General features: G+C 48.7%; 3 protein-coding genes across 15 annotated transcripts; 1 reads left to right on the forward strand and 2 right to left on the reverse strand.

The window, feature by feature from the left end:
• Nucleotides 1-346: 346 nt before the first annotated feature.
• On the reverse strand, nt 347-6,533 carry LOC117882444 (aryl-hydrocarbon-interacting protein-like 1). 4 transcript variants are annotated; one of them, XM_034780667.1, is made up of 7 exons: nt 5,902-6,533; nt 5,279-5,281; nt 4,813-4,953; nt 4,019-4,207; nt 3,640-3,816; nt 2,721-2,862; nt 347-1,722 (listed from the first exon to the last, which is right to left on the reverse strand). In XM_034780667.1, exons 1-7 carry the CDS (start codon nt 5,995-5,997, stop codon nt 872-874), a joined length of 1,599 nt encoding a protein of 532 aa, XP_034636558.1. In that variant the 5' UTR covers nt 5,998-6,533; the 3' UTR covers nt 347-871. The 4 variants fall into 4 exon arrangements, with proteins under 4 accessions (XP_034636558.1, XP_034636559.1, XP_034636557.1 ...); XM_034780668.1 differs by lacking the exon at nt 5,279-5,281 and having other exon boundaries at nt 4,813-4,926; XM_034780666.1 differs by lacking the exon at nt 5,279-5,281 and having other exon boundaries at nt 2,721-2,790; nt 4,813-4,992.
• Nucleotides 6,534-6,775: 242 nt separating this feature from the next.
• On the reverse strand, nt 6,776-17,262 carry TAF7L (TATA-box binding protein associated factor 7 like). Of its 3 annotated transcripts, none has more exons than XM_034780680.1 (13): nt 17,257-17,262; nt 16,559-16,609; nt 14,665-14,738; nt 13,621-13,699; nt 12,608-12,741; nt 12,074-12,200; nt 11,739-11,797; nt 10,466-10,538; nt 9,855-9,971; nt 9,220-9,408; nt 8,965-9,077; nt 8,519-8,578; nt 6,776-7,538 (listed from the first exon to the last, which is right to left on the reverse strand). In XM_034780680.1, exons 2-13 carry the CDS (start codon nt 16,569-16,571, stop codon nt 7,494-7,496), a joined length of 1,083 nt encoding a protein of 360 aa, XP_034636571.1. In that variant the 5' UTR covers nt 16,572-16,609; nt 17,257-17,262; the 3' UTR covers nt 6,776-7,493. The 3 variants fall into 3 exon arrangements, with proteins under 3 accessions (XP_034636571.1, XP_034636569.1, XP_034636570.1); XM_034780678.1 differs by having other exon boundaries at nt 10,466-10,544; XM_034780679.1 differs by lacking the exon at nt 17,257-17,262 and having other exon boundaries at nt 10,466-10,544; nt 16,559-17,195.
• Nucleotides 17,263-17,356: 94 nt separating this feature from the next.
• Nucleotides 17,357-24,148, forward strand: LOC117882446 (magnesium transporter NIPA2-like). Of its 8 annotated transcripts, none has more exons than XM_034780676.1 (6): nt 17,357-17,423; nt 18,484-18,631; nt 19,640-19,696; nt 20,863-20,953; nt 21,091-21,251; nt 22,743-24,148. In XM_034780676.1, the coding sequence occupies exons 2-6, from the start codon at nt 18,493-18,495 to the stop codon at nt 23,369-23,371; spliced, it is 1,077 nt and encodes a 358-aa protein (XP_034636567.1). In that variant the 5' UTR covers nt 17,357-17,423; nt 18,484-18,492; the 3' UTR covers nt 23,372-24,148. The 8 variants fall into 8 exon arrangements, with proteins under 8 accessions (XP_034636567.1, XP_034636568.1, XP_034636566.1 ...); XM_034780677.1 differs by having other exon boundaries at nt 17,358-17,379; XM_034780675.1 differs by having other exon boundaries at nt 17,363-17,437.
• The last annotated feature ends 84 nt before the right edge of the window (nt 24,149-24,232 follow it).

Consider the following 24,232-nt stretch of genomic DNA (forward strand, 5'->3'; position numbering starts at 1 on the left):
GCCCTAAAGACAAAGTGAAAACATTAAGCTCCACCCTCTGCCTCTGCTTTCAGACAGTGAGCTCTGGGGGCAGACGGCCTTGTTCCTGGGAGCTCAGGTAGGGCTGTCTGTGTTTAATAAATAACCTCCTCCTGGGGCTGGTTGGGAGGCTGGGACAAACGGGAAGATCCATGCAAGGAAAGCAAAGCTTTTCAGGGGCCAGGAGTGTCCTTGGTCTCCGGGGCAGCCTGGGAGCCTGCTGGCTTGGAGACGCCAATCATAGCCAGGAAAGAATCCTGCCAGAGCCTTGCCAGGGATGCACTTTATTTCTCAGTGAGCAAGCTCGGCAGTAGGAAGCAGTACAGGGGTTAGCACTGCTGACCCAGCACAGGGTGAGCGCGGGCTCTAGCACCGAGCACAGGGCGGACTGGGAGAGCAGGCGCATGAGGCGTCAGTCCGATTCACGAAGATGAAGTTGGCCGCCTTGGCTGAGTGAGGTTATGTGGTCAGATCCCGCTTTCATTGGTGGCTCAGCAGTGACAGGGTTTGGGAGGAAGCCTGCACCATACAGATGGCAAAGAGCTCCAGCCAATACCCAGTTACCTTTCACTGAGCCACAGCTCTTTGTTCAGGCCAGAGTCTAACTACTCACAGAGCAGCCCAGCTGGACCTGGTAGTCCCCCACTATCTCAGCCTGGCTCTGGGGCCCCTGTATTGAATTTCCCTCCCTGGGCTCTCTGCTGTCCTGCACTACACTGGTAATGGCTGGGACCCTTTGCCCATCTCTCTTTGCCTCACTAGGCAGCCCTAGTGAGCGGCAGCATTGTCCCTCAGTGCTGACCTCCCTCCAGTGTGTTAGCAAGGAAGCATCTTGTATTTCTCAACATTCATCTCAAAGTGTCCTGCTGTGCTCTGCCCCAGGCCCAACTCCTTCCCCCAAGCTCTGCTCTGCTGCTTTAGTGCTGGAGCAACCTTCTGCTCCCCCTCCCCGTTCTTTATCTGCCTCTGAGCTCCTTTCTCTGGCTCCTGCCCCATGACTCTCCCTGGCATTCTCTTCTCCAAGTCCTCTCTCTAGTGGTCCCTTCTGGCCATGAACGCTATGACTTTCTGCCGCACAATCGCCTTGGCTTGCTCGTTCCCTCTCTGCTCTGGAAAATCCTTCTCCACGGCCTGTCTCTGAGTTTCCTTGTCCTCCCCCTGCTCCATCGACCCCAGAATTCCCTTGGTCTGTTCCTTCCCCTGGCTCTTCCCTCTCTGCTCTGGCACTCTCTTCCCCAGGTCCTGTCTCTGCCCCAGACTCCCCCAGGCCTTGTTCCTTCTTTGCGTGTGTATTCTCTTCTCCAAGTCCTGCCTCTCTCGTACCCCACTCTGCTCTAGCAATTCCTTGGTCTTGTTCTTCCTCCTTGGCTGTGGAGCTCTCTGTTCCCAGTCCTGTCTCCTCCCTACCTTCCCCAAAATTTCCTCCCTCCTGCCTGCCAGCTCCAGCATTCCCATCTCCTCCCAACTGCCCCTTCCCTTCTGTTGCCCCTTTGAGCTGAGGCTGCTGGAAGAGGCCCTGGTATCTCTGCCGATCTTCCACATGTTTTTCTCTCATCCTCTCCCCCAACAGCCTCAGCTCTTTCTTCACAGCTGCTCCCAGTGACGGGTCCAGTTGAGCCGCCCTCAGGAAGTCTTCTCGTGCCTCCTTCTCGTTCCAGACGGCGGCATGGGCCTTTGCGCGCTTGAAGTAAGCCTTCACGTTCTCTGTCAAGTGCAGAGAAGCATGGGGTTATTTCCTTTCCTCTCTCGCCCTGCTTGGCCATCACACGCTCCTGTCCTGCCTGCAGAAGAGGGCCTCTGAGCTCCTTTCCCTGGAGCCTCCTGCTGCAGGTGCTGAGTATCCCAAAGGGGCTGCACCAGAACAAAGATCTAGGCTCCACTCACTCCTATGGCAATCGCAGCAGGGCGTTGTAGCACTACACTGCTCTACAGCTTGGCTCCCATTTAATTCACTGCCATGCAGCAGGATTCCAATGTAGGAACTGCCAAGCACCCATCTAGTCCTGTATCGGTGTCTGGCCAGTACAGCTGCTTCCCAGGAAGGTGCAAGCAAGCTCAGAGAGGACAAGTAAAGCATAGCTTGCCCACCTGAGACGTTTCTTAGTAGCCCCTGTCAACCACCAGTTTGCTCATGGCCTGAAGCGTGAAGGTTTCTTATCCTAACTGGAGATGTTCTCATCATCCAAGTCTGGCTTCTGTAATCTTACTAAGCTCTGGGCCTGCGGATCTAGTGGCAGTGAGTGCCACAGGCTGTTACACCTGGTGTGACAATATTCCCTTTCCAGGACAGAGATCTCACAAGGGGAAAGCAGCAGATGAGAGAGAGGAAAACACCCAGTGACCAACCCAACCTCTCAGCCAGAGTGAAGGCTACCAGCTGTTCCTGAATCTGCCACTCTGCACTAGCATGTCAGCTTCCATCACTGATTCAGCCTTCTATGGATCTAGTTCAAGCTGTGCTCCAGCTGGGTTTAAATTCCATGGAAGGCAATACTCCTCCAGCCAGGAGGCCCGCCCCTGAAATGCCTTCTCTACACAATTTTAAGTGCTGGAGGAAGGGAGCAGCTGAAAAACTCCCAGGGGATCGGTAGCGGAGAGGAAGCCCCTGCGTGACAGGAGCGCTGGATGCAGAGTCCCATGAGAACAAGAGCCCCTCTCTGGGAGCCGAGTGGAAGGTTGGGACAGGCCGGCGAGGCGATTACCATTGTTCTTCTGGAGGAGGTCGGTGGTGTGCTCTAAGACCTCATAGTATTCCCCCAGCTCCAGCTGGCACTGGCAGTAATTCAGCACAAGGGGCGTGATGAGTTTCTCCAGGCTCAGCCAGTCTTCAGCCCAGGGCTTCTCCTGTTCACAAAACCAGCAATGTGCAGCGTGAAGACACCAGACCTCTCTGGCTGGGCAGAGAACTCGCAAAGGGACAGAGTGCCAGTAACCAGGAACAATACATAGTGCATCCCGCGGGGGCTTTGCAGGCAAACTGGGGTAAATGGAGGACAGTAGCTACAGTTGAAGTAAAACAGCCAGCATGGAGTGTGCTTGCTGGGAGCATCCCAGTGCATGCACGACCTTCAGCCATCTGGCTGAGTATGCCGTTCCAAGAACCGCTGTCGGAGCTTTCTGGCTCCCCTCCTTGCTGGAGGCCACAGGTCAGAAGTGGCTGTTTGCAGCAAGCCCTACCTGGCCTTTCCCAGTGACTTGTTTTGATTTAGTTTGCAGGACTTTGTACCCTGAAAACGTCACTGCAAAGGCCTAGGAGTGCAGGTTCTCCCAGCCGCAGGGAGCCACGGTGTGAGCAAAGCGACCGGCAGACTGGGCTGTTATTGTCTTAGGAATCGTATTGGCTGCTGAGGACCTCCCGAAGCTCTATAGCTGGTGGTGGGGGGCAGTGCAGCCAGCTCACTGCTGCATGCTGCAGGCAGGACCTGTGCAGATGGTAGGGGCTCTGCAGAGGAGGGAAGTGGTGCTAGGCAGGACGTACCAATGCTGTGGAGCTGGGCACAAGAAGCCAGAGCAGGAGGTGGCTGTCCCTGCTCCAGCTGAGCGCTGACCCATCACCCTGGGCGGCAGTGCTACGCCAGCCCACCCCTCCCCATTTGCAGTGTCCAGCGGGGTGGCTCTCACCTTGGCCTGGACGTTCCGCAGGCAGATGACTGCTTCCTGATACTTCGCCGCTGCTTCCTGGTACCTCTTGAGCAGGACCAGCCGGTTGCCCTCGCTGTGCAATACGGGCACTGCCGACAGTTTCTCCTCTTTGTTCATGGCCCATGTGTCCCGTTTATAGGATGAGGGGTCGTCCACCTGGTGTGTGTGTGTGGGGGGGGAAACAAACCTTCACACTGCTGGCCTCATATGCTCCTCACACCACGCCCAGGAGAGCTGGGCTCCCCCTGCCCCAGAAGAGCTACTAGCCCAGGCTGTGCCATGCTGAGCATCGTGTGGTCTGTCCCGACTTTGCTCTCCCTCACCCCACTTGCCTTTCCTCCCCTGGCCCAGGCCTTACTTTGAAAAGCTCCATGATGAAGATGAGAGGCTGGGGGGCCCTCTGCAGCTCATCCAGGTCCACATAACCCGTGCTGTGGTAGTCGAACATGTTCCCCATCCCACAGCGGTGCTTCTGCCCCTCCAAGGGGTCCTTGCCCTCTGCAATCCTCCTCATGCCCTTGGAGACCAGCGCATACATGCCTGTGTGCTGAAACATTGGGGGCGGGAGGAGACGGGGGAAGGCACTTTGGCTCAAGCACATGTACAAAACATTCCCCCTAGCCCGGGGGCCAGTGAGAGCAGGTGGGGTGAGATGGTGATGGGAGGCACCTGCTCTCAGCAGGGGGAAAGTGGAGTTAAACCCCCCTGCTTAAGGGCTGGGGCCTGGAATCTGGGTCAGGTATTCAGACAGCAGGCCAGGAATACTGTAAAAGCAGCCGCCTGCCACAGCAGAAATAAATGGCTCCTCTCCCTCGAGGGCTGAACTGCAGCCTGAGCTGGGGCTTTTCAGTCTGTCCTAGAGTTAGAACCTGCACCCACCAAATCTCAGGAATAAAAGGACTTGGTGAGGGAAGACATGCTGTTGGACCAAGCAGCCCAGTGCTCCAGCTCCCAGTTACATGCAGCAGGGTGCACGGAACCATGCATAAGACAGGTACAGATGTGTATGCCAGTGCGATCCTGTCCAGAATGTATCTGTGGGCTGTGCACACGTGTAAGTGTTGATACCTGTGTGTTTTGGTGTCAACGCATTGAGAGAGAGAGAGAGAGAGAGAGATCTAGGTGTTCCCAGCCACGGGGGTTGTCACTCACAATAGCATCACACCAGAACTCTGCCACTTCTCCGATCCTCATGGAGGTTAGCAAGGTCTCCCACACCTCGATTTTGAACAGTTTCCCCACGATGATCTCCATGGGGATGCCAGCCTGTCGGCTGTCATCTATCACCGTGCGCTCAAAGTCGTCTTTTAGCGTCTGAAAGTGGAATGTGAGCTGCACCAAAGAGAAACCAGTGCAGAGCGGGTCAGCTGCAGGCATGACAGTCTGGGATCAGGTCACTGGAGTAGTAAGTAGCCTTCTCTCCCTCCCCTCTCCACCCTGAAACTTGGCTCAATCCCACCCTTGGGTCACTGAGAAGGGGTGACCATGACCCCAGCTTAGTGTTAGTTCACTCAGCTGTTCTCATGGGGTGAAGGGACAGGCTTTGAGGCACTCCACCATCTGCTGCTCTCTGCCAATACCTCTTTTTAACCCAACTCAGGGCTCCAGTAGAGTGAACTTCCTCACAGCAGTGCCTTGCAAATATAGCATGCACACTTCATAGCAGGGGTTACTGCAAGCTAACCACAAAGAAAAACATTAGGTCCCACTGCTAGAGGCTTAGAATGTGGCTATATCTACACAAACAAGGGGCACCCTGTCACTCCCATTATCTGCTCCCTACATGCAGCCCTTAGCTTTGTTCCTTCTGTTTGCTGTGCTAATGTGGCTCCAGGAGCCTGAGCTGGATTACAGCATACAAAGCTGTCAACTGGATTCCAGTGGCAGAACCTATTAGTGCAGTTGATGAAGGAGGCAAACAGAGCACAGCTGGAATCTTCAATGCCTGCAGTTAGAAAAACCTGCCGCCTGGTAAACTCAGCTAATTTGATCTGGACTCAATGAGAGAAGAAATCAGCTGTTTTTATTTTTAGAGTCACTTCTGACTACAAGTGCTTTTAAAGGAGACACATGTGCAGAGGATTTCAGTAATAAGGGCTCTGGGTCACCATCTACAGCCCGAGAGCCTGGGAGACAGCTGCTGGGGAACCCAATACAGGCTGTCATTCAAGGGTATGAGATAACATCTGACCTGCTCTATCCCTCCTTAGCCAGTTTGAGATGCTTGCTGAGAGTAGTTACCTTGCTCCCATCTTTGAATTGTGGCAGCTCCCCTCGGCCTCCATGTAAAATCTTTTTCTTGACTCCTTCCACATTAAGCAGGCACATTTCATCCATGTTGAAGCTGTTGGCAGATCTCCCTCCTCACCTCTTTGGTTGCTGGTCACACCCACTGTTGTTCTCACTCTTCCTGGAGCTGAGTGTTTCTTCGATTCCGGTCTGTTGGGATGAGTTTTCTTCCTCCTGTGGCTCATCTAACAATCTTTAGCTACTGCATATCTGGCTTAAGGCTGCCCACCCTGAATGAGGCTGTGACTGCACTGCATCCTAAAGCCTTTTCTCCCTGGACTTCCCCTAGGTGGAGTTTGCCCGTTCAGGAGCAGAGAGAACTGTGCTGTACAGTAACCACGTTAAGGAGCCAGAGTGGCCCTGTTATCTGTTATATTTTCTTACCCCTCTGTCTTCGCCTCACTCTTCCCTCCCCGGTGGTAAGGAAGAACCTCCCACCCAACACCCGTGATGCATTCTGACAACTGCTGACTGGACTGCCTTTCCAATCCCCTGCCAGGTTAATCTAGGATTGGCCTCCCTAATCTATCTGGGATTAGAGAAAGCTCCCTACTCACAAGGGCTCTGCCCCGTGGTGGGGGGGGGGGGAGGGGGAGAGAACGCCCCCACACTGACAGCACAATAGCAGCTTCCCAGTTTTCCCTTGGGAGGGTCCCATTTGTATCTAGCTCGCTCGCTGAGTGAGAAAGCAAAGCTGCTGCAGCACCCCACCACTTTTACATCTACAAGCACCAGGGAGCTCTGCTGCCATCAGTCTCCAGCTGGCAAAGGGACAGTGCCAGTCACAGCACCGCTCTGAGGAAATGAGCATTACAGGACAGCGGGGTTGAAAACACACACACTTTATTCATTCCAGTTTTGTTCAAGCAGATGTTCCCCAAGCATGGGCACAAACTCCCAACACCGCAGACCCGTCAGAAAGTCTGTTAAGGAAGCACATGCCCCACTCAGGGAATGCTGCTTTGCAGGGTCAGATGATAGCAACAACCAGGTGATGCACTGACCTAGCTCTGCTCCTCCAGGCCTGCGCAGTGCATGGGGGGTTAATTCCTGCCCTTTGCTCAGCACAGCTTTCTGGCACCATGAGCTAAGGTGACCCAGAGCGACAGTGCTGTGGATTAGCCTGTCGGGAAGCAAAGTGCCTTTGAAGGAGTGTTCCAAGGTATGAATGATTTCCACTGAGAGAAAGATGGGTCAAACTAGTCAAGGAACGATCTCCCCCAGCAGTGCAGCTAACCCACTAGCCATGTGTTTCTGCTGCTCTCAGAGAACCAACTGCAGGTTAGTGCCTTTCTTTCTTCAAAGGTTAATGGTTTGGGCTGCACTGTCCAGCACAAGAAACATCAGCCAGCAGCTCTAGAAACAGTGTCCAGGAGAATTCAGAGTGCCAACATTAACAGGAGTAGGCTTATCGGCAGTGAGGTCATGCCAGTAACATCAGGTCTTCAGCACAGAGGATGGCTCCAGAACCCATGGGTGAAGCGTCCATCTCAGCACTATGCCTGCTTGGAGGGTATAGCTCCCACCCTGATCAAAAGCCCTCCTCACTTCTCCATAAGGGATTCCAGTTGTTCTTGCAGAGAGGTGAGCTATGGGGAGAAGGTTGGAAGGGGAAGGAGTAAAGCATTAGAGATATTTTATGTTTAAAACTTCTTAGATCTCTCTCTCATACCAAAGGGGTAATAATACTCTTCTTTCTTTTCAAAGGGATCCCCAAAACTTTTTACAAACTATAGGTCTCTATGAAGACACCTACATGTAACTGCCTGAACAGAAATACCCATGCCTAAATGAGGTGCAGAATGAGCATGAGTCTTATTCTGCCCCTAAATGCCATGTTAAATAACCAGTTACATGCACAAACATCTGATTTGCTTACACAACTGGAGTAGCTGTGTGCACATATTCTGAGCATGTTTTTAAAAATCAGGCTTAGATGTAAAAACTGGTTTGTTTGCAACTGAAATGCAGCCACTTCTTGGGTGGAATGCTGCAGCTGTCTACAGCAAACAACATTACGCAAGCCAGTAAGTGTGGGGAGAAAAACTATAGTATTCAACTGAAACTGCAGGGAGAGATGTAAAGCAGCAAAATATAGTTACCCAGCTTGGTAATTTGCCAAGTGACCAGAGCTACCCCTACTCTTCAGAAAGTGCTACTGTATCTTTAATGGACACACGTCGTCAGGGTCTTCATTTTACATCTCACTCTAAATATGGCAACCTCAGCTTCAGAGCACCCTCTGGAACAACGTGACTTGGCTAACTAGTGTTCCGGAGAGAAGACTACACCTACTGTATCACCATTTCCAGCAGCTCCACTGGTTGTAGGCATTCTACCACGGGGGTACTGATCAGGTACAGCTCTGCTTAGCTTGTGGCAGCTGTTGATCACAGCCTGAGGTGGTGTGGTGCAGGGCTCAGAGGCCTTTATACATTAAACTACTGAACAAGCGTGCAACGTGTTGCTTCCTAATGCTGAGAATCACTCAGCATCACCCCACAACACTGCACACTCGTTGCTTTCTTCTACAGGAACATAGAGGAGACAGTAACAGAGGCTTCCTCACCTGCTGCTTCTCTCGGTCTTCCTGCTGTTTGAATTCATCCAGCACAGCCTGGAGACGGGTCTGGAAGAAAGACACAAGCAAGAACATAACTGCTGTCTCAATAGTGGCCATTTATGTAAAGAGAACAAATCTGCAGTTGCAATTTGACAGGCAGCAAAGTAAAGGGAACATAACATGGATTGCAGGACCCTTATCTTCTTTAGCACAGTTCCATGGTTTGCTCTGCATCAGTCTCAGGTCATCCATGGATGACTGGCTGGAATGTATTCCTATAGCTACTTTCATCTTAAATTCCACATGGCAAGGCCATCAGCTACTCCGGGACAATAGGTTTGGATGCCTTCTGGTTCCAAACCTTCACTGCATTAGCTGAGCTGAACAGGACCCCGTAAAGAATGCATGGTTTGGGCTAGAAGGAAAGGTACCAGATGGTGACCAGCACTCACCTTGAGGGCTAGATTCTCTACTTTCATGATGAGATCTTCCTGGCGCTTTCTCCGTTCCTGGGTCTCCTGGAGTTTACCCTTCAGGTTGTCAATCTGCTTTTGGATCCCCATGGCTAAGGGAGACAGCAGAAATGATCCACACCATAGTCTGAATTATAGCACTAGCAGAGCAACATGCCAATCCCCCCGGCACCAAGCCTTCCAGGGTACTGCCCATCCTCGGCACCCAACCTACCACTGCCTAAGACTGCTCACCTATCTGGTTTGTTCCCTCGTTCTCCTGCTGCTGCCCATCAGATTCATTCAGTTTGTCCTGCAGTTGCCTCTCCAAGTCTTCTTCTGTGTCCATGATGTTCAAATCTTCATCATCATGATGATCTCTCTCATCTTCATCTTCACTGCTGCTGCTGATGTCATTAAATATCTCCCGCAGTTCATCATGTTCTAGTGGTGTGAAACAAGGAGAAAAACAATGAGCTGATGAACTCCCATCAGATTCCGGTGTCTCCTCAACTCTCCCTGAAAGGCACTGCACATCCCTATGGCTGTCAGGCATAGTTTTCTGTATCCAGTGTCTATCTAAACACACCTATTGTCCTTAACCTTCCTTATGGGATCCAATAGACTACAAGAAGACTAATTCAAGACCCAGAAAATACTGATTTTCTCTCTTCTGCCATGTTCACTAGAATGGCAAATGCATATCTGCTTGACCAAACTATTATTGTCCTGTTCTCTCATACCAATGAACACAATCTCAGCATCCAATTCTGCTCATAGGATTAAATACATCTCCCATGTGTAACTACTCCATAGAGACCAAAACCAGGTGACCCTGCCTTCTGGCAGCGAAATGATGTTACTAAAAGCATAAGCCTTCATCAGTGTACCCGATGAGCCATGGCCCTGCTTGTGGCCAGACATCCCAGGAGAGGAGATGTCCAAGCCGGTGAGTGAACCATGGTTGTCTGCTTCCTTTGTTTCATCTTCAGCAATGACCTCCCAGCCTGAGAGCAGATACAGAAGAGTCAAGGAAAAACCAGAAGAATGACAGATGGTGGTACCAGCAAGAGCCCACTGACAGCAAGGTGCTAGAAGAGGTTCTCCAGCTAACAGTACCCCAGGGATGACTCCAGTCTCTCTTGGTGTCCCTCTCTAATTCTGCACTGTGTTGGCAGGGTCACGCAAATGTGGCCAATCTGGCCCTGCAGGCCTATTTCTGTGAAGGCCTGTCTTCTGGAGATGATGCAACCAGTTACCCCAGCATCAGGAGTAGCAGATACACAAGGAGGGCTGTGACGAATGCCAGAGAGAGGTCATTGAGGAGAAGCAGCAGGTTTTGAACAGGGTAAAGCTCAAGCTATAACTTCAGTGTCTGTCACATGCCCATGTCCTGCCTGCTGTTACCCATGTGTATTGTGAGATCAACTTAACTTCTCTCTCCTCTGAGCCTTCCTCAGCCACTATCCTGCTCTGCGGAGTTAATCAGAAGAAAGGATACGGACACTGACAGCTTCAGCATCTGTACTCAGCAGACGCTTCACCTCCTTTTCCACGTCTGGAGACTCAATGTACTGGGCCAGAGAGGGGAAAGAGAGAAGAGACGGTGTTAAACACCCTTGGACAGACAGTTCTCCAATTCAGAAGTATCTTGGCTGTTGGCTGCCTCCCACACCTCAACCCATCCCAGCCCCTTATTTTAAGGCTCTTTTATTTTACTCTATTCTTTTAGACTTTGAGCTCACCCATATCCCACCAGAAGACTCTCCCTTGCCACTACCTGCCTTTCAAGACAGTGTTCCATCTTCCTCCTCTTTGCCTCAAAGCTCCTGAATGAGCTGAATCTTCTCACTATCCTGACTTCCGCTCCATTCTCACACTCCCAACACCACCTCTGAATAAAAGCTGGCCTGACTGTATGGCACATGAAAACTCCCCAAGGCTGAATTCATTTATGAATCCTCAGTGAAAGGCCTCCCAGGTTTGAAAGTCACCTGCTGAATCACAACAAGGTTTCACTTTTTATGATTATTAAATTTGTTGGGAATGCTGGCTAAGTGTTGCTACACTTCTCCTAGGGGAAAGTCTCAGTGCTTCCAGGGTCTGGTTTCCCTAATGTTGCACTGAAATATTGCTCCATTGTGTGAAAGTGAAGTGCAAAGCAGAGAGGAATTAATTCTCCCAGCCTGTCCCACAATGGGCAGCCACTTAGTATAGCTTCATTTCCCCTTCAGAGTGCTTTATTACTGGGGGCTTCTGCACAAAGACAGGATTGGAAGGGTTCTTCTGCTCCCATTTCCCTTCTGAAGTCATTCTGGGTGCTACATCGTAGCTGGTTGCTGTGGAAATGATTGGGCCCTACACAGAGGACTGGGATTTCAGGTGGGGAAAGAGGAGGAGCAGATAAACTCTCTCATTACTAGAAATATCTGCATAGAAATTCAGAAAGAAGAGACACACTGTATGCAAAATGGACACACAGACTCGATCCACTCCTGCACAGTGGGCTTTCCCCACTCCAGGGCATCTTTCAAAATTCAGCCAAGAGATTGCCAAGAAAATGTTAAAATGTCCTAATTGCCTTCTCCTGTGCTCTGTGTGAGTGAGGTGTGAAGCAAAGTTAATAAAACCCATGTTATAAGAATTCATAGTGCAAAGACAGATTGTTAGGCTCCTGACCCAGCTACGCACAGTACTAGTGTCTTCTTCTGTCCCACACCTTTGGACACCTCTGACACCATAGGTGCCACCATGGATGAGGAGATGCAACTCACCTTCTTCTTAGCTGTTTTCCTGAACCGCCTCTTCCTTACATTCTTCAGTGGAAGAGTAACTGGAACAAAGGAAACAGGCTGTGTGTCAGGCACCGATCTCAGGGGAAAGTCACATGCATGACAGAATCATGGCATCTGAGTACAGGAAACTCCCACTCCAGGATGTGAGAGATCCAGCAGCACTTTGGTGGGCTGAGGGCAAGATTCTCAACTACACAGCTGAGTAAGGAGCCCTGGCAGACTACCCCTGCATTGTCTAGGGTGGAGGGGATAAGCAGTGGGAGCTATGGGTCATGCCAGGGTAAGATAGGTAAAGCACCCTGTACTCTACTCACTGCCATGGTTCCAGATGAATTTCTTCTCTCGGTCCTTGTCCTTTTTCTTGTTTGCCTTGGGGTCAGTACTCACAGTTGGCTCTTCCAGAGGGGGGTAGAGATCACCGTCCACAGTACACACGAGCATCTGAAGCCCCAGAACACAAAGGAGCTGATTATAATGTGAGAGCAGAGCTACTCAATTAAATTAAAGGCTGGTACATTTACAACATATACAAGGAAATGCTACTCCCTCCAGCATGTAGTCAGCCTCTGGGATTCACTGGCATAGCTGACAAAATCAGCTTTTGTGGATGGATCAGTTTATGACCAACCTTCTCTTCAGTTAGAAGGGAGCAGAAGTCAGGAAAGAAATTGCCAACTGCTATGCTGCGATGGGAAATTTTACACCACGGCTGCTCCACTCACATTCTGAGGATGTGGAAATTAGCAGTGGGGTACCATATGTTGCACTGCCATAATATAAAGGGTTAGACTTTTGTCTGAAGGAAGCAAGCATAGGACACCAGAGTGAATAGAATAGGCAGCCCATACCTGACAAATATCCGCTGTCTTATAGAATGTTTTCTTATCTATGGTTTTTAAGCTCTCCGTGATGCAGGGCAGGTCCACCAGCTTGGCAGCTAAGGGGACGCGATCTACACGGACAATCCCATGACGCCCATCCGCTGCAGAAAACCAAGAGACAAATTAATCCAGTAAATGCCTAACCGGTATGCTGCATTCCTGGGCCAAACACTTTAAAACTCCTGAGTGAACTGGAGGTGCACAGAACTGTGGCATTTTCCTGTGAAATCTGTGATGCGCTTAGTAGCAAGATAACTACAGACAGACTCACAGAAAATACCTTTGAAGGAGAGGACGGAACAGTGGGGTATGCTCTACAGCTATGGCTATTCTAACAGGTAGAGGCAGAGCTTTCTTGCCTTTGAGTCCTCCAGGGCAGGACTGGGAATTTGCTGATGGAGTTGAGCTAGAAAGAAAATTCTTTGGATTTCCTCCAGGGCCAATGACTTATACCTGTGTTAGTAAGATGGCTCTACCCATGTGATTAGTGCATTGCATGAATCAATAGTATTTTACCTTCAGAACTACACATATTCACATCCCAATTTCTGGCAAATAGGGAGATGCCCATTTTGTGAGGTGCGGAGAAAAGCGACAGACTGCTCGGGCCAATCACATTAAAGAGGAGCTGTTCTATGCATACCCTCTTTATTGAGGTTGTTGGCCAAGCAGGTTCTCACAAGATGTGAAGCTTGTCCAGTTGGGGTGTGTGCAGCTTTCATCTACTGCACTAAGATGAACTTCTCCTCTGGGTCTCCCAATGGGAAACCAGTTCTTGGTTTGATGCCGGGCACATTTCCACCAGAAATCAGACACCCACATTGCTCAGTGCACCCTTCTCAACATGTCTGCATGATCCCCAGAGAAGCCCAGATGTCTCTTCCCACTCTGGGCTCTGCAAATCAAGTCACACTCTTTCAAAGCCTACAGTACTCGCTCCTGAACGGAGAGATTAAAGGCAGCTGATCTTGGCTACTCACGGTGTAATTCGATAGTAAGTCTATCCTTCAGGTTGACGCTTCCAGATTGTACTGCCCTCCGCACAGTGGAGGCATATTCCTGAGAAAAAGCAGATGAATGAGACAGGACTAGACCTATGTGCGTTAGCTGGTAGAACAGCTAAAGAGATAATCTGCTTTCAAACCCAATTTTAATCCATACTTTCATCTAAACACAGAAACTCAACTGAAAAGTGCCATTAAACACAGGAAGAAAAAAGCACTTCTCCTAGTAATGTGCATTAACCTTGTGGCTTTGCTATTCCCAACGTACTTCACAGCCAGCAACCTAATGTAATTTGGGAAAGATTCTATCGCTGGTTTAAGGTCCCTTAGAAAACAGAAGCTACCCCATGTTTTTATGAACTGCTCATGTCTATTTTATTTATAGGGCAGCTGAGTGACAGACCCTTTCAGCAGAACTCAGATGCCCACTCTTACAGCTCCTCTACAATGCCCTTGTGGATAACCAGAGGGGCTCCATCAGGGTCAAGGGGAGATGCCTCTTCAGTGTGTTATTTGAAGAAGCTTCTTCCCAGATTAAGCATTTATTGAATGAGATTAACTGCACCAAGAGTGAATGATAGAACTGATCACTGGCAATGAGGACCAACTGAACTATCACTTGTAAATACTTTGCCTCGATCTGTTTCACAATACCATAGTTTCTCCAAGCAGCAGTGCACCCGGATGCATCTCACAGGCATAGACATGAACAGGAATGGGTAGAAGGCTGGTTTACAAGGTGTCATTTAAGGGAGCTACATTACAAACAGGCAGGGGTTCAGTACAAATAGCCAATCTGTCTTGATATCTCAAACAGGGTCTGTAGAATTCCTATTGCTTTCACCCATCTCTTTAAACCCTCTCTACCTTGAGTTGCTGCCCTGCACCTTCCAAACTGGGGCTGGACAGGATGGGTGCCTTGGGAACTTGGTGATTTTTGCAGAGTGATGGTAGCCTTGTGTGGGAATGTTCCTCCCACTTTGTCCTCTTTAGACTGGCCCAGATCTAAGGGTCTCTTACCGGAGGCAGCCGCAGAATAAACTGGCTTTCCAGCTCATGGGGAGCATCGTCCTTGTTCTTACTCATCTTTAGTTCTTGAAGTCAGAAAACAAGATAAAACACAACGTCACCAAGATGTTTGTTCAGTCTGTTTTGACCTCTGATAGTTGATGGCTACTCAGCATTTATAAATAAAGTGGATATTCTCCCTGTTATATTACTAGGAACTGAATGTGCCGGCTGCTGAGATACAGACACTGATGGGATAGACACTTAACTCAGAAACTCCTTAATTGACAAAGCTAAAGAATTTCTGCTGCTGGTATCCAGTGTTTACATTCTGTCACCAAGTTTCTGTAGAATCTCCCTTATATGAATCAAAAGAAAGTACAAAATATTCCTGATCACAAGGATGCATTTGGGACGTGATATAAGAGTTTATGCCTACACACACACAGCATAGAAGAGCTTACATGAGAGACAAGAGCTGAAAAGAGAGAGAGCAGTTTCTGTGACTACATGGGATTCATTTATGAAGTCTTTTAGGGTAGGATTTTCTAAAACACTCAGTGTTGACCTAACTGCTCCTATTGACATCAGTGGTACAGCTCTCAGTTACTTCAATAGGAACAGAGTTAGGCCAACACTTAGCACTTTTTAGCATCCCACCCTTAAATTCTATCAAATAAGGTTCTGCTTTCACGAGAGCAACTTTAATATAACATTACAAAGGGGGAGAGAGTGGGTGTCTCTATCAGTTATGTATCTGATGTTACAATTACATGTGAACAGAAGACTACATTAGAGGTGAAATCGTGCATTGCCTGAAGTATCCGATATACTAGTCTAATAGTTCTGCACTGCTAGGGGAGAAACTCGGTACTATTTCCTGTCCTACTGTCTTGCTCCTAGAATGGTGGTGCTTAGAGTGCTCAGCTACATACAGCACAAGCCTCCTGTAACAATATTCAACCGCAAGTGCTCCATTGACATGAAGGGCATCCTGCCCACTTCTCCTTGCTAAAAGATGCCATTATAACACTAAAACAATAACATCATCTTCAGGTCTCAATAAGAGACAATGGAGGCCTTGTAGGGAGAAAGACATGCTTTTGATTCTGCTCCATTAAGTTTATCACACGCACTAAAGATACGTTTTCATTATACTCAAAACTTCTCCGACAGGAGGATATTCCAGGTGTATAACTCTCAAGCAGAAGTCCAGGAAGAGGCACCTGAGGGAGGCAGCATTCTGTGCTTGTGAATCTAACACAGAAGCACAGGATTCCTGCACTCCGCATTAGAAACTGTGTGATTAAATATCAGGAGTCTTTGACAATGGGAATATCTCCTTGAGGAAGCACCAATGGTGGATCCATAGCTAAGGGCTTGTCTACACTTACTGGGTTTGACAGGTGGCGATCAATGCATCGGTGGTTGATTTAGCGGGTCTAGTGAAGACCCGCTAAATCGACCGCCGATTGCTCTCCCGTAAACTCCTGTACTCCACCTGAACGAGAAGTGCAAGGGGAGTCGACGGGAGAGCATCTCCAGTCGACATCGCATAACGCGGTCCCCACGGGAAGTAGATCTAAGTATGTCGACTTCAGCTATGTTATTCACATAGCTGAAGTTGCATAATTTAGATTAATCTCCCCCCGTAGTGTAGACAAGGCCTATGGCTGCATCAGGATTTTCCTTGGGGGCCTCAGAAGTCATATATACATGGAGTGTATGTTGTTTGTTCTACAGATTCGATTTCAGCCCCAACAGCTTGCTGTTCTCCTTTGGATACTTTCAAAGAGTTGGAGGGAACACAGTGAACTTATGACTTTGAAGTATCCTTTTTCCGCAGAGAGGAAGCAGAGACAGAGAGACCCAGCACCAGAGAGACATAAGCAAACAAATTCATTACTTGTAGATGTCATCTTGCCTCTTCTTGCTTCACACAAATGTTTATAAACATCTGTATCATTCAAAAGCCAAATACAAATGCCCAAAGGGAAAAAAAGAAAAGAAAATCAGTTTTTTAAAAAATAAATGAAATAAAAAGTGATGGGGTAGACTAAAAAGGACAAAATAAACTTAAAAATCGCACTTCTGCGTGAGAAGCGATTACCTGCTATTGACACAAATAACAACACCGGCTATTGCAAGAGCCGAAAGGGGAAATACCAGTCCCCGCACCCCTATTTCAGTAGCTCTGACAGGGCTAACGAGGCCCGGATCCCGCAAGCCTGTGGGCGGACCCCTCTGCCCACCCCCCATGTAAGGCAGCGGCCGGGCCCGGGCCGTTCACACGGCGAGCGGGGACCAGACACAGCCTGTAAAGAGGAAGCCCGGTGACTGGGGGCGGATCTGACATCTCCCGCGGCGCGTCCCCGGGCTTAGAGCGGGGCGAGCGGCTGGGTCCCAGGACATGAGCTCGGCGGTGTCCTTGTTCCAGCACCGGGGCGGCCGGGGCAACTGCCCGGCAGGCGAAGCGATGGGCACGGCAGGGGCGGGGGCACCGGCTGAGACAGTCCCGGGACCCGCCCGCCAGCGCGCGCAGCGGGGTCTCGCTACTCCGGGGGGCCTAGGCCGGGCCTACTCTCCCCGTTCCCCGCCACTCACCAGGCCCCTAGCAACAGGGGCGGAAGGTAAGAGTGACGCGCTCCCCGCTAGGCGTCTCGTTCCCCGCGCTAGTTCCGGAGGAAGGGTTTGGCTGACGTACCGGAAGCGGAAGTGAAGAGCGAGGTGCTGGGCTCCGGAGGAAGGGTTTGGCTGACGCTGCGGAAGCGGTGTGGGGAGCTAAGCTAGGTTCCGGCGGGGAAGGGGCAGGGCGGGGCAGGGCTCTGTGCTTGCTGCCCGGGTCGCGGTGCCTCCCTGCGCTGACAGGGCCCGGGGCTCCTGTCCCCGTACAACCTGGGGCTCGGGGGGCACCGGGCACTCGGGCTCCTGCGGTGAGGGGCGAGGCCCGTTTGGCGGACGGGGCTGCCTGCGCTCCCCCGCCCCGAGGACAGTGCCCAGCACGCGGAGATTGGTGCTCGCCGGGCGGGGTACGGCACTCGCTCCGGAAAGGGGAGCCTGGCTCCCAGCGGAGAACGGCACTTGGGGGTCGTTGCAGTTGAGCGCTAAGGGTTTCAGCCCGCGAGTTGGACAAGGGGGAGCTGCAGAATCAGCTCCTGGCACCTATGCACCCTGAGGGGTCTTAGGTCGTGCCCTGGTTTATGATTATTACTGAGACACTGCAGGTACACTGTCTTCTCAGGAGCAAAGTCCCCCTTCTCTTCCCCCCCCCCCATGTAGATGTCCATTAGGACAGAGGTTCTCAAATTTCTTTTAAAAATATTTCAGACTGTGATGACACTGACTCCCCCTCCCCCCCACCCCCTGCTACTGAACATAACATCTGTGGCACCAGTGCACATACCTACAGAACTAAGGAACCACACCATGCCATCCTTACTTTTGCACTGCTGCTGGTGCCGGTGCTGCCTTCAGAGCTGGGCACCTGGCCAGCAGCTGCCATTCTATGGCTGCCCAGCTCAGAAAGCAAGGAAAAAGATGCTCTTGCAACCCCCCCTACAACAGCCTTGCCCTATCGTGTTTTGGGTTGGGACCCCCAGTTTGAGAAATGCTGCATTAGGAAATGGAAATGTCAATGGCCCTAGCACTTGAAGGTGTAGAGATCAGTAAGAGCTCCCCACAAGCTGCCCTACAAAGTATTTATTTCATGTACAGCAATCTTTCATGTTCCAGGAGAACACCCTGCAACTGGGGCTTTCCTTAGATTTGTGTGGTGGACATGCCCAACCCTCTTCTCTCTGTGAATCTCAGTGTTCTTCCTTCCTTATGCAGGGGGCTGTGATGGAGGGCATGTCAGGTCACTACGACTTCTACATCGGACTAGGCCTGGCTCTATCCTCAAGTATTTTCATTGGAGGAAGTTTTATACTAAAGAAGAAAGGGCTTCTCAAGTTGGCCAGCAGGGGCTCCATTAGGGCAGGTACCTTACATCTTTATTGCTGCAGTTGGCTGTACAGTTACGTTCCCACCAAAGGCAATGTTCTTATTGTCCAAGTAGAACAATAAGAGAGTTTTCAGGGGCTCTCTACACATTTGGAAAGATTGAACTTCAAAAAGCTCTAATTGCTATTCAGCTAGATGATGTGAAAACATTTCTGGCTTTAATACAGCTCTTAGTCACTTTAAGATCAGTCAGAAGGGACACATTATTTTCTTGATCTTGGAGCTGTTAATACAGTCGAAATACCAGACTGCTGTAGTGTGTCTTGTAACCAGGTGCAGTCTAATATTGCACAGTATTGTGAGCAAAGAGCTGGAGAAGTGCAGCATTCAAAATCTGTAGAGGGCTGGGACAAATGACAAGAATTTAAATGAATAGGGAAGAGAAATAGAAATACCTAATCTGGACAGAGGAATGGGATGTGCCATGGGAAGATTTCAGCTCCAAGTCTGGCCCAGATCAGTAATCCAAAAACATTACTATCTGACAACTGCTTAATGGTGTACTATATCATGTGAGTTTGGTCTCAGTCCAGTTCTTAGTAGGCAAGTATTTGCTTCATAAAAACACTTACTTCAGCTGCTACCCTTGACGGTATCTTCACCAGAGATGGAATAAAGACCAGACTATCTCCTTGTGTTGTAGATGTGATCCTGGCATGGTTGGGCACATAGCTGAGGCAGAGAGGAAGAAGCATGTGCTGCCACTGCCCATGCTGTACTTATTCTTGAGGATAAATTGGACTTCTGTCCCCAGGGATGGCTACCCAGCAGTCTTCACCAGCATCAAGCTTTTTTTTTTAAAGGTGCTATATCATCTGGAAATTGGCTCATTTACAGAGGAGGAGGAGTGCTGGAGAATTAGCCCACCCCTCAGAGGAAAATTCATTCCTTTCTTAATAGGTAAAAGAGATCCTGAGTTATTTGTATAGCTTGTGCCATTGGAAACTCACCCTGGATTTGTTGTTGCTCTTGCTTTCTTTCTCAGGACAAGGAGGTCATGCATACCTGAGGGAGTGGCTTTGGTGGGCAGGACTACTGTCCAGTAAGTACTTGCTGTGAAACTGAAGTATGAGCAAGAGATGTTAGTTGTCAAGGTTTTTGATTGTTCACATTTATCTTTGTCTTGTTCTTTTATTTCCTTTGTCATAATCGAGGCTCAGCTGCCTTGTTTTATCATTGAGCAGTTTGAAAGTGGTGTTACCTGTCTAAACAAACCATGTTGTGTGCTCTCATCTGACATATTTCTAAATTTCTCACTTAAGAGTTGAGTACTTAGTTAATCAGGTGATTGGGCCATTTTGGAAGTTCTGTCACCATGCAAAGCATTCTAGGGCATTATGCAGATTGCCATATGTGCTGCATAGTTGGCTCCTAAGCATCTGGTGTTGCTGGGTAGTCAATAGAGCTTCATGGCAATTCACAGACGTGATTCATAGATTCTAGGACTGGAAGGGACCTCGAGAGGTCATGTCCAGTCCCCTGCCCTCATGGCAGGACCAAATACTGTCTAGACCATCCCTGATAGACATTTATCTAACCTACTCTTAAATATCTCCAGAGATGGAGATTCCACAACCTCCTTAGGCAATTTATTCCAGTGTTTAACCACCCTGACAGTTAGGAACTTTTTCCTAATGTCCAACCTAAACCTCCCTTGCTGCAGTTCAAGCCCACTGCTTCTTGTTCTATCCTTAGAGACTAAGGTGAACATGTTTTCTCCCTCCTCCTTATGACACCCTTTTAGATACCTGAAAATTGCTACCATGTCCCCTCTCAGTCTTCTCTTTTCCAAACTAAACAAACCCAATTCTTTCAGCCTTCCTTCATAGGTCATGCTAAGTAAAGACTGGAATATGTCACAATGGACACCATTACAGGAAGGCAAAATTATACAAATATATGTTGAACTGTAAGGATGTTAGTATTTCTTTTCTCCATTGATGCTGGTTAGTAGTATATCCATATGTAAATAAGCTTTCTCCTTCACCATCCACCTCTTTGTCTTGCTCAGTTCTTCTCTACACTGTCCATACAGTGCTCAAGCAGATGGATTGTGCTATTGCAGATAACAAATTATGGAATCAGCAAGTGGTGATGGTGCTTCTGTACAGTGACTAACTGCACAATGGTTATGAGCTGACATGAATTGTGCTGCGTTGGCTCCAATGTTATGCTGCTCTCCTGTGACTGACTGGGTCTCTCTTGCAGTGGGAGTTGGAGAAGCAGCAAATTTTGCTGCGTATGCCTTTGCCCCAGCAACACTAGTAACTCCATTGGGTGCATTAAGTGTTCTAGTCAGGTAAGCAACACAAGAACAAATGGTACTTGTCCCTTTGCCCTTTACCACTGGAAGTAGCTGTCTACCGTCACCCTATCTTTTCCCTCAAATACTGCACCTCCTTGGTGTTTGTTTATTCTTTGCTTTCAATCCTACAGTGCAGTTTTGTCATCCTACTTTCTGAATGAGCACCTGAATGTCCATGGAAAGATTGGCTGCATCTTGAGTGTTCTGGGCTCCACAGTGATGGTAATCCATGCTCCACAGGAGGAGGAGGTATCCAGCCTGGAGTCAATGGCAGAGAAGCTTAAAGATCCAGGTACCCAAACAAAGTGGGCTGTGTTAATTCCTCCCCTCCCCCACCTTGTATAAATGGCAGTGGAAGGTAGAATAACTTGTCTAGCCTGAGAAGAATTGAGTAAATAATCCTTCCATTTTACCCTGCACTGAAGTGATAGAAATGTGCCCATTGATCCATGATAGCTTATTAGTCTCCTTCTCTGGGATGGAAAAGATTAGATTGCTCATGTTTTTGGAGACTAAGAGTGAAAACCTGGGCTGCTCAGATGGAGAAAGGCTAGTTATTGTCAAATCTGACACACAAAGTATGATGCAAGTGTTTGCTATATTTGCATTTTATTTTAATAAAAAAGAAATGGCACTTCTCATCTTCAGGATGTTTTGTAAGACAGAGGTTAAGTGACTTTCCCAAGGCCACAGGAGTCTATGTCAAAGTGGGGATTAGAACTCCAGTACTTTTGGGTCCTAGGCTTGTGCTTAGACCACTATCCATGACCCTTGTGGTTATAATACAGCCCTTTTAATACCAAAGTGCTAAGCAAGCATTACAAAGGAAGAATAACCACAAAACTAGTAGCAAAATCAACAGCAATATCAATTAACCCTAATATAATGCTGGTTTAGAAAAGGGGATTGTCAATACATGAGAGGTAGCATTAGTGGGAGGAGGAGAAGAAAGGCCAGAGAAGAAACTTAAGGTGAAAATAAACAATAGAAGCAAAGAAGGAAACAGAGAGTTGCAGGGAGGTGGAGCTCAGAGGAAAAAATACCTCACAATATGAGAAAGGAAGTTGGTATCAAGGGAGGGATTTGGGCAATAGCATGATAGGTAAGAATGAGTGACACTACAGAGAGGAAGCCTGCAGTGAGAAGGGAAGGGAGCAAAGCATGTCAATCCCTCCCCCCAAAACCCACAGGCTCATGCTGCAGTTCATCATAAACACACTGTGCTGATGCCCCAGAACGCCTGACCTGCAGCGCCCCTTCCTATCCCAGGAGAGTCCTAATCCCAACCTGAACAGCTCTGCAAGTACCACTCTGGCTTGACTTGCAGCATATTGATGTTCCAGTCCTGGGCTCCATGTAGCTCTGCCAATACTTCACAATTCCAATTTACAGCATCCCCTACTATATCAGTGGTGTATTATTCCCTACCCCCAGCCAATTCTGCATCTCTGCCTCCGTTCTGAGCTGTAGCTTCCCTATTCCAGGCTTTTGTATTTCCGTAACAGAATCTGTTAATCATGCCAACTTGTGTGGTAGTCTTATGGCTTGGACCATAATGCATAATGAATAGAGATAGCCCTAAAATCTCTCTGACATGTAACCACTTTGTTTTGAACCCCAGTCACTAAGATGAAAGGCGAGTATACTGACCCATGGGGGCACGTCACCCTATCTTGCATCTCCACTCACTGTTCTATTAGACACATAAGTATATGTAACATAAATGTACAATAGTGTTACCCACTCTAATGCAAATCCTAATGATTATTCCTTCTTATCTAAGGGTTTATAGCCTTTGCGGTGTGTGTGCTGGTGAGCTCCATTCTCCTTATCTTCGTGGCTGGGCCCCGTTATGGGCGGAGCAACGTTTTGGTGTATGTTTTGGTCTGCTCTGCCATTGGCTCGCTCTCAGTGTCCTGTGTCAAGGGCTTGGGCATCACACTGAAGGAACTGTTTGCTGGGAAGCAGGTCCTGAAAGAACCGCTGGGCTGGATACTCCTGATTTGCCTGGTGATCTGCATCAGTGTCCAGATTAACTACCTGAACAAGGCCTTGGACATCTTCAATACATCTGTGGTCACACCTATCTACTATGTCTTGTTTACCACAGCTGTCATGACTTGTTCCGCCATCCTCTTCAAGGAGTGGCAACACATGGTCCTACACAACATAATTGGCACTATAAGTGGCTTTCTAACCATAGTCTCTGGAATTTTCCTTTTGCATGCATTCAGAGACATCCCCTTCACCCCAGACCTGCTGCCCCTCTTTCTGAAGCAAGGAAGGGCAGACCAGCATACTTTTTGGAGGGGAGCAGAAAAACACCAGTCATGTCTACACCAGCCTCTTCTGGGCCCAGAGGACATCTACAAGGGTTTTCAGAGTGTGGAGGAGGAAGGTGAAAGTGTGTAATGACTCATGAACCTGTTGCCTGGGAAAGCCTTGGAACTTCTACCCAAGAGCTTTCAAGTCTCACTACTGAGCTCCCCTTAGTGAGTTTGCTAGATCAGACTCCACCAGCTACAGCTGTGTTATTGGGAATAAGTAAACATTTACTGTCTATTCTGTGAGAGTGTTCTCTGCTTTCACTGCTGGGGACCTGAAAGGCAAGTGAAGAGACCTGATTGCAATTTCCAGCTGTTAAGAACAAAACCTGGAAAAGATCCCTACCAACACTGTAACTTGAGTTTCCTTTGTAACATGCTGCAGCTGCTATCAGGCCACAGACTTATGTGGGAAGAGACCCGGCAGTAACACCACACTAATCCTTACTGAATGGAAGGACCACTCAGTTTAGGTGGCCTTAAAACAAAGCTTTTTTAAAATATTTTTTAATATTTAGATTGTTTACAAAACATTCTAGCCATGTGCTGAGATCCTTGTATGTTGTCACTGCCCCTACAGCAACAAGGGGTAATGTGTTTTAAGATGACGTGCATAGCATGTTATTTTATAACCTCATCTGAACTTTGCTCTCTGTCAGGTGCCAGCTCTGCTCACTGAGGTTACTGACCCAAAGCTAAAAGCAGAACTAGATTTCCAAAACTGATGACTCTTTAATGTTGTTGCTGCCACTAAATGATGCGGTTTTTTGGATCAGATTTTATTGTGGAGAGTGATTCCTTCACCCCGGCACTTACCTTGTTGGGTGGGAGGGACTATAAACCTGTTTTTGGTAATCACCTAAAACCCATTTCTTCAGTTACCAAGAGTGCCCCATAAAGCATTACAGCTGATTGTCACGGAAGCAGTGTAGTGCACAAAATGAGTACT

The sequence above is a fragment of the Trachemys scripta genome, chromosome 9, assembly GCF_013100865.1.
Source record: "Trachemys scripta elegans isolate TJP31775 chromosome 9, CAS_Tse_1.0, whole genome shotgun sequence".
NCBI lineage: Eukaryota > Metazoa > Chordata > Testudines > Emydidae > Trachemys > Trachemys scripta.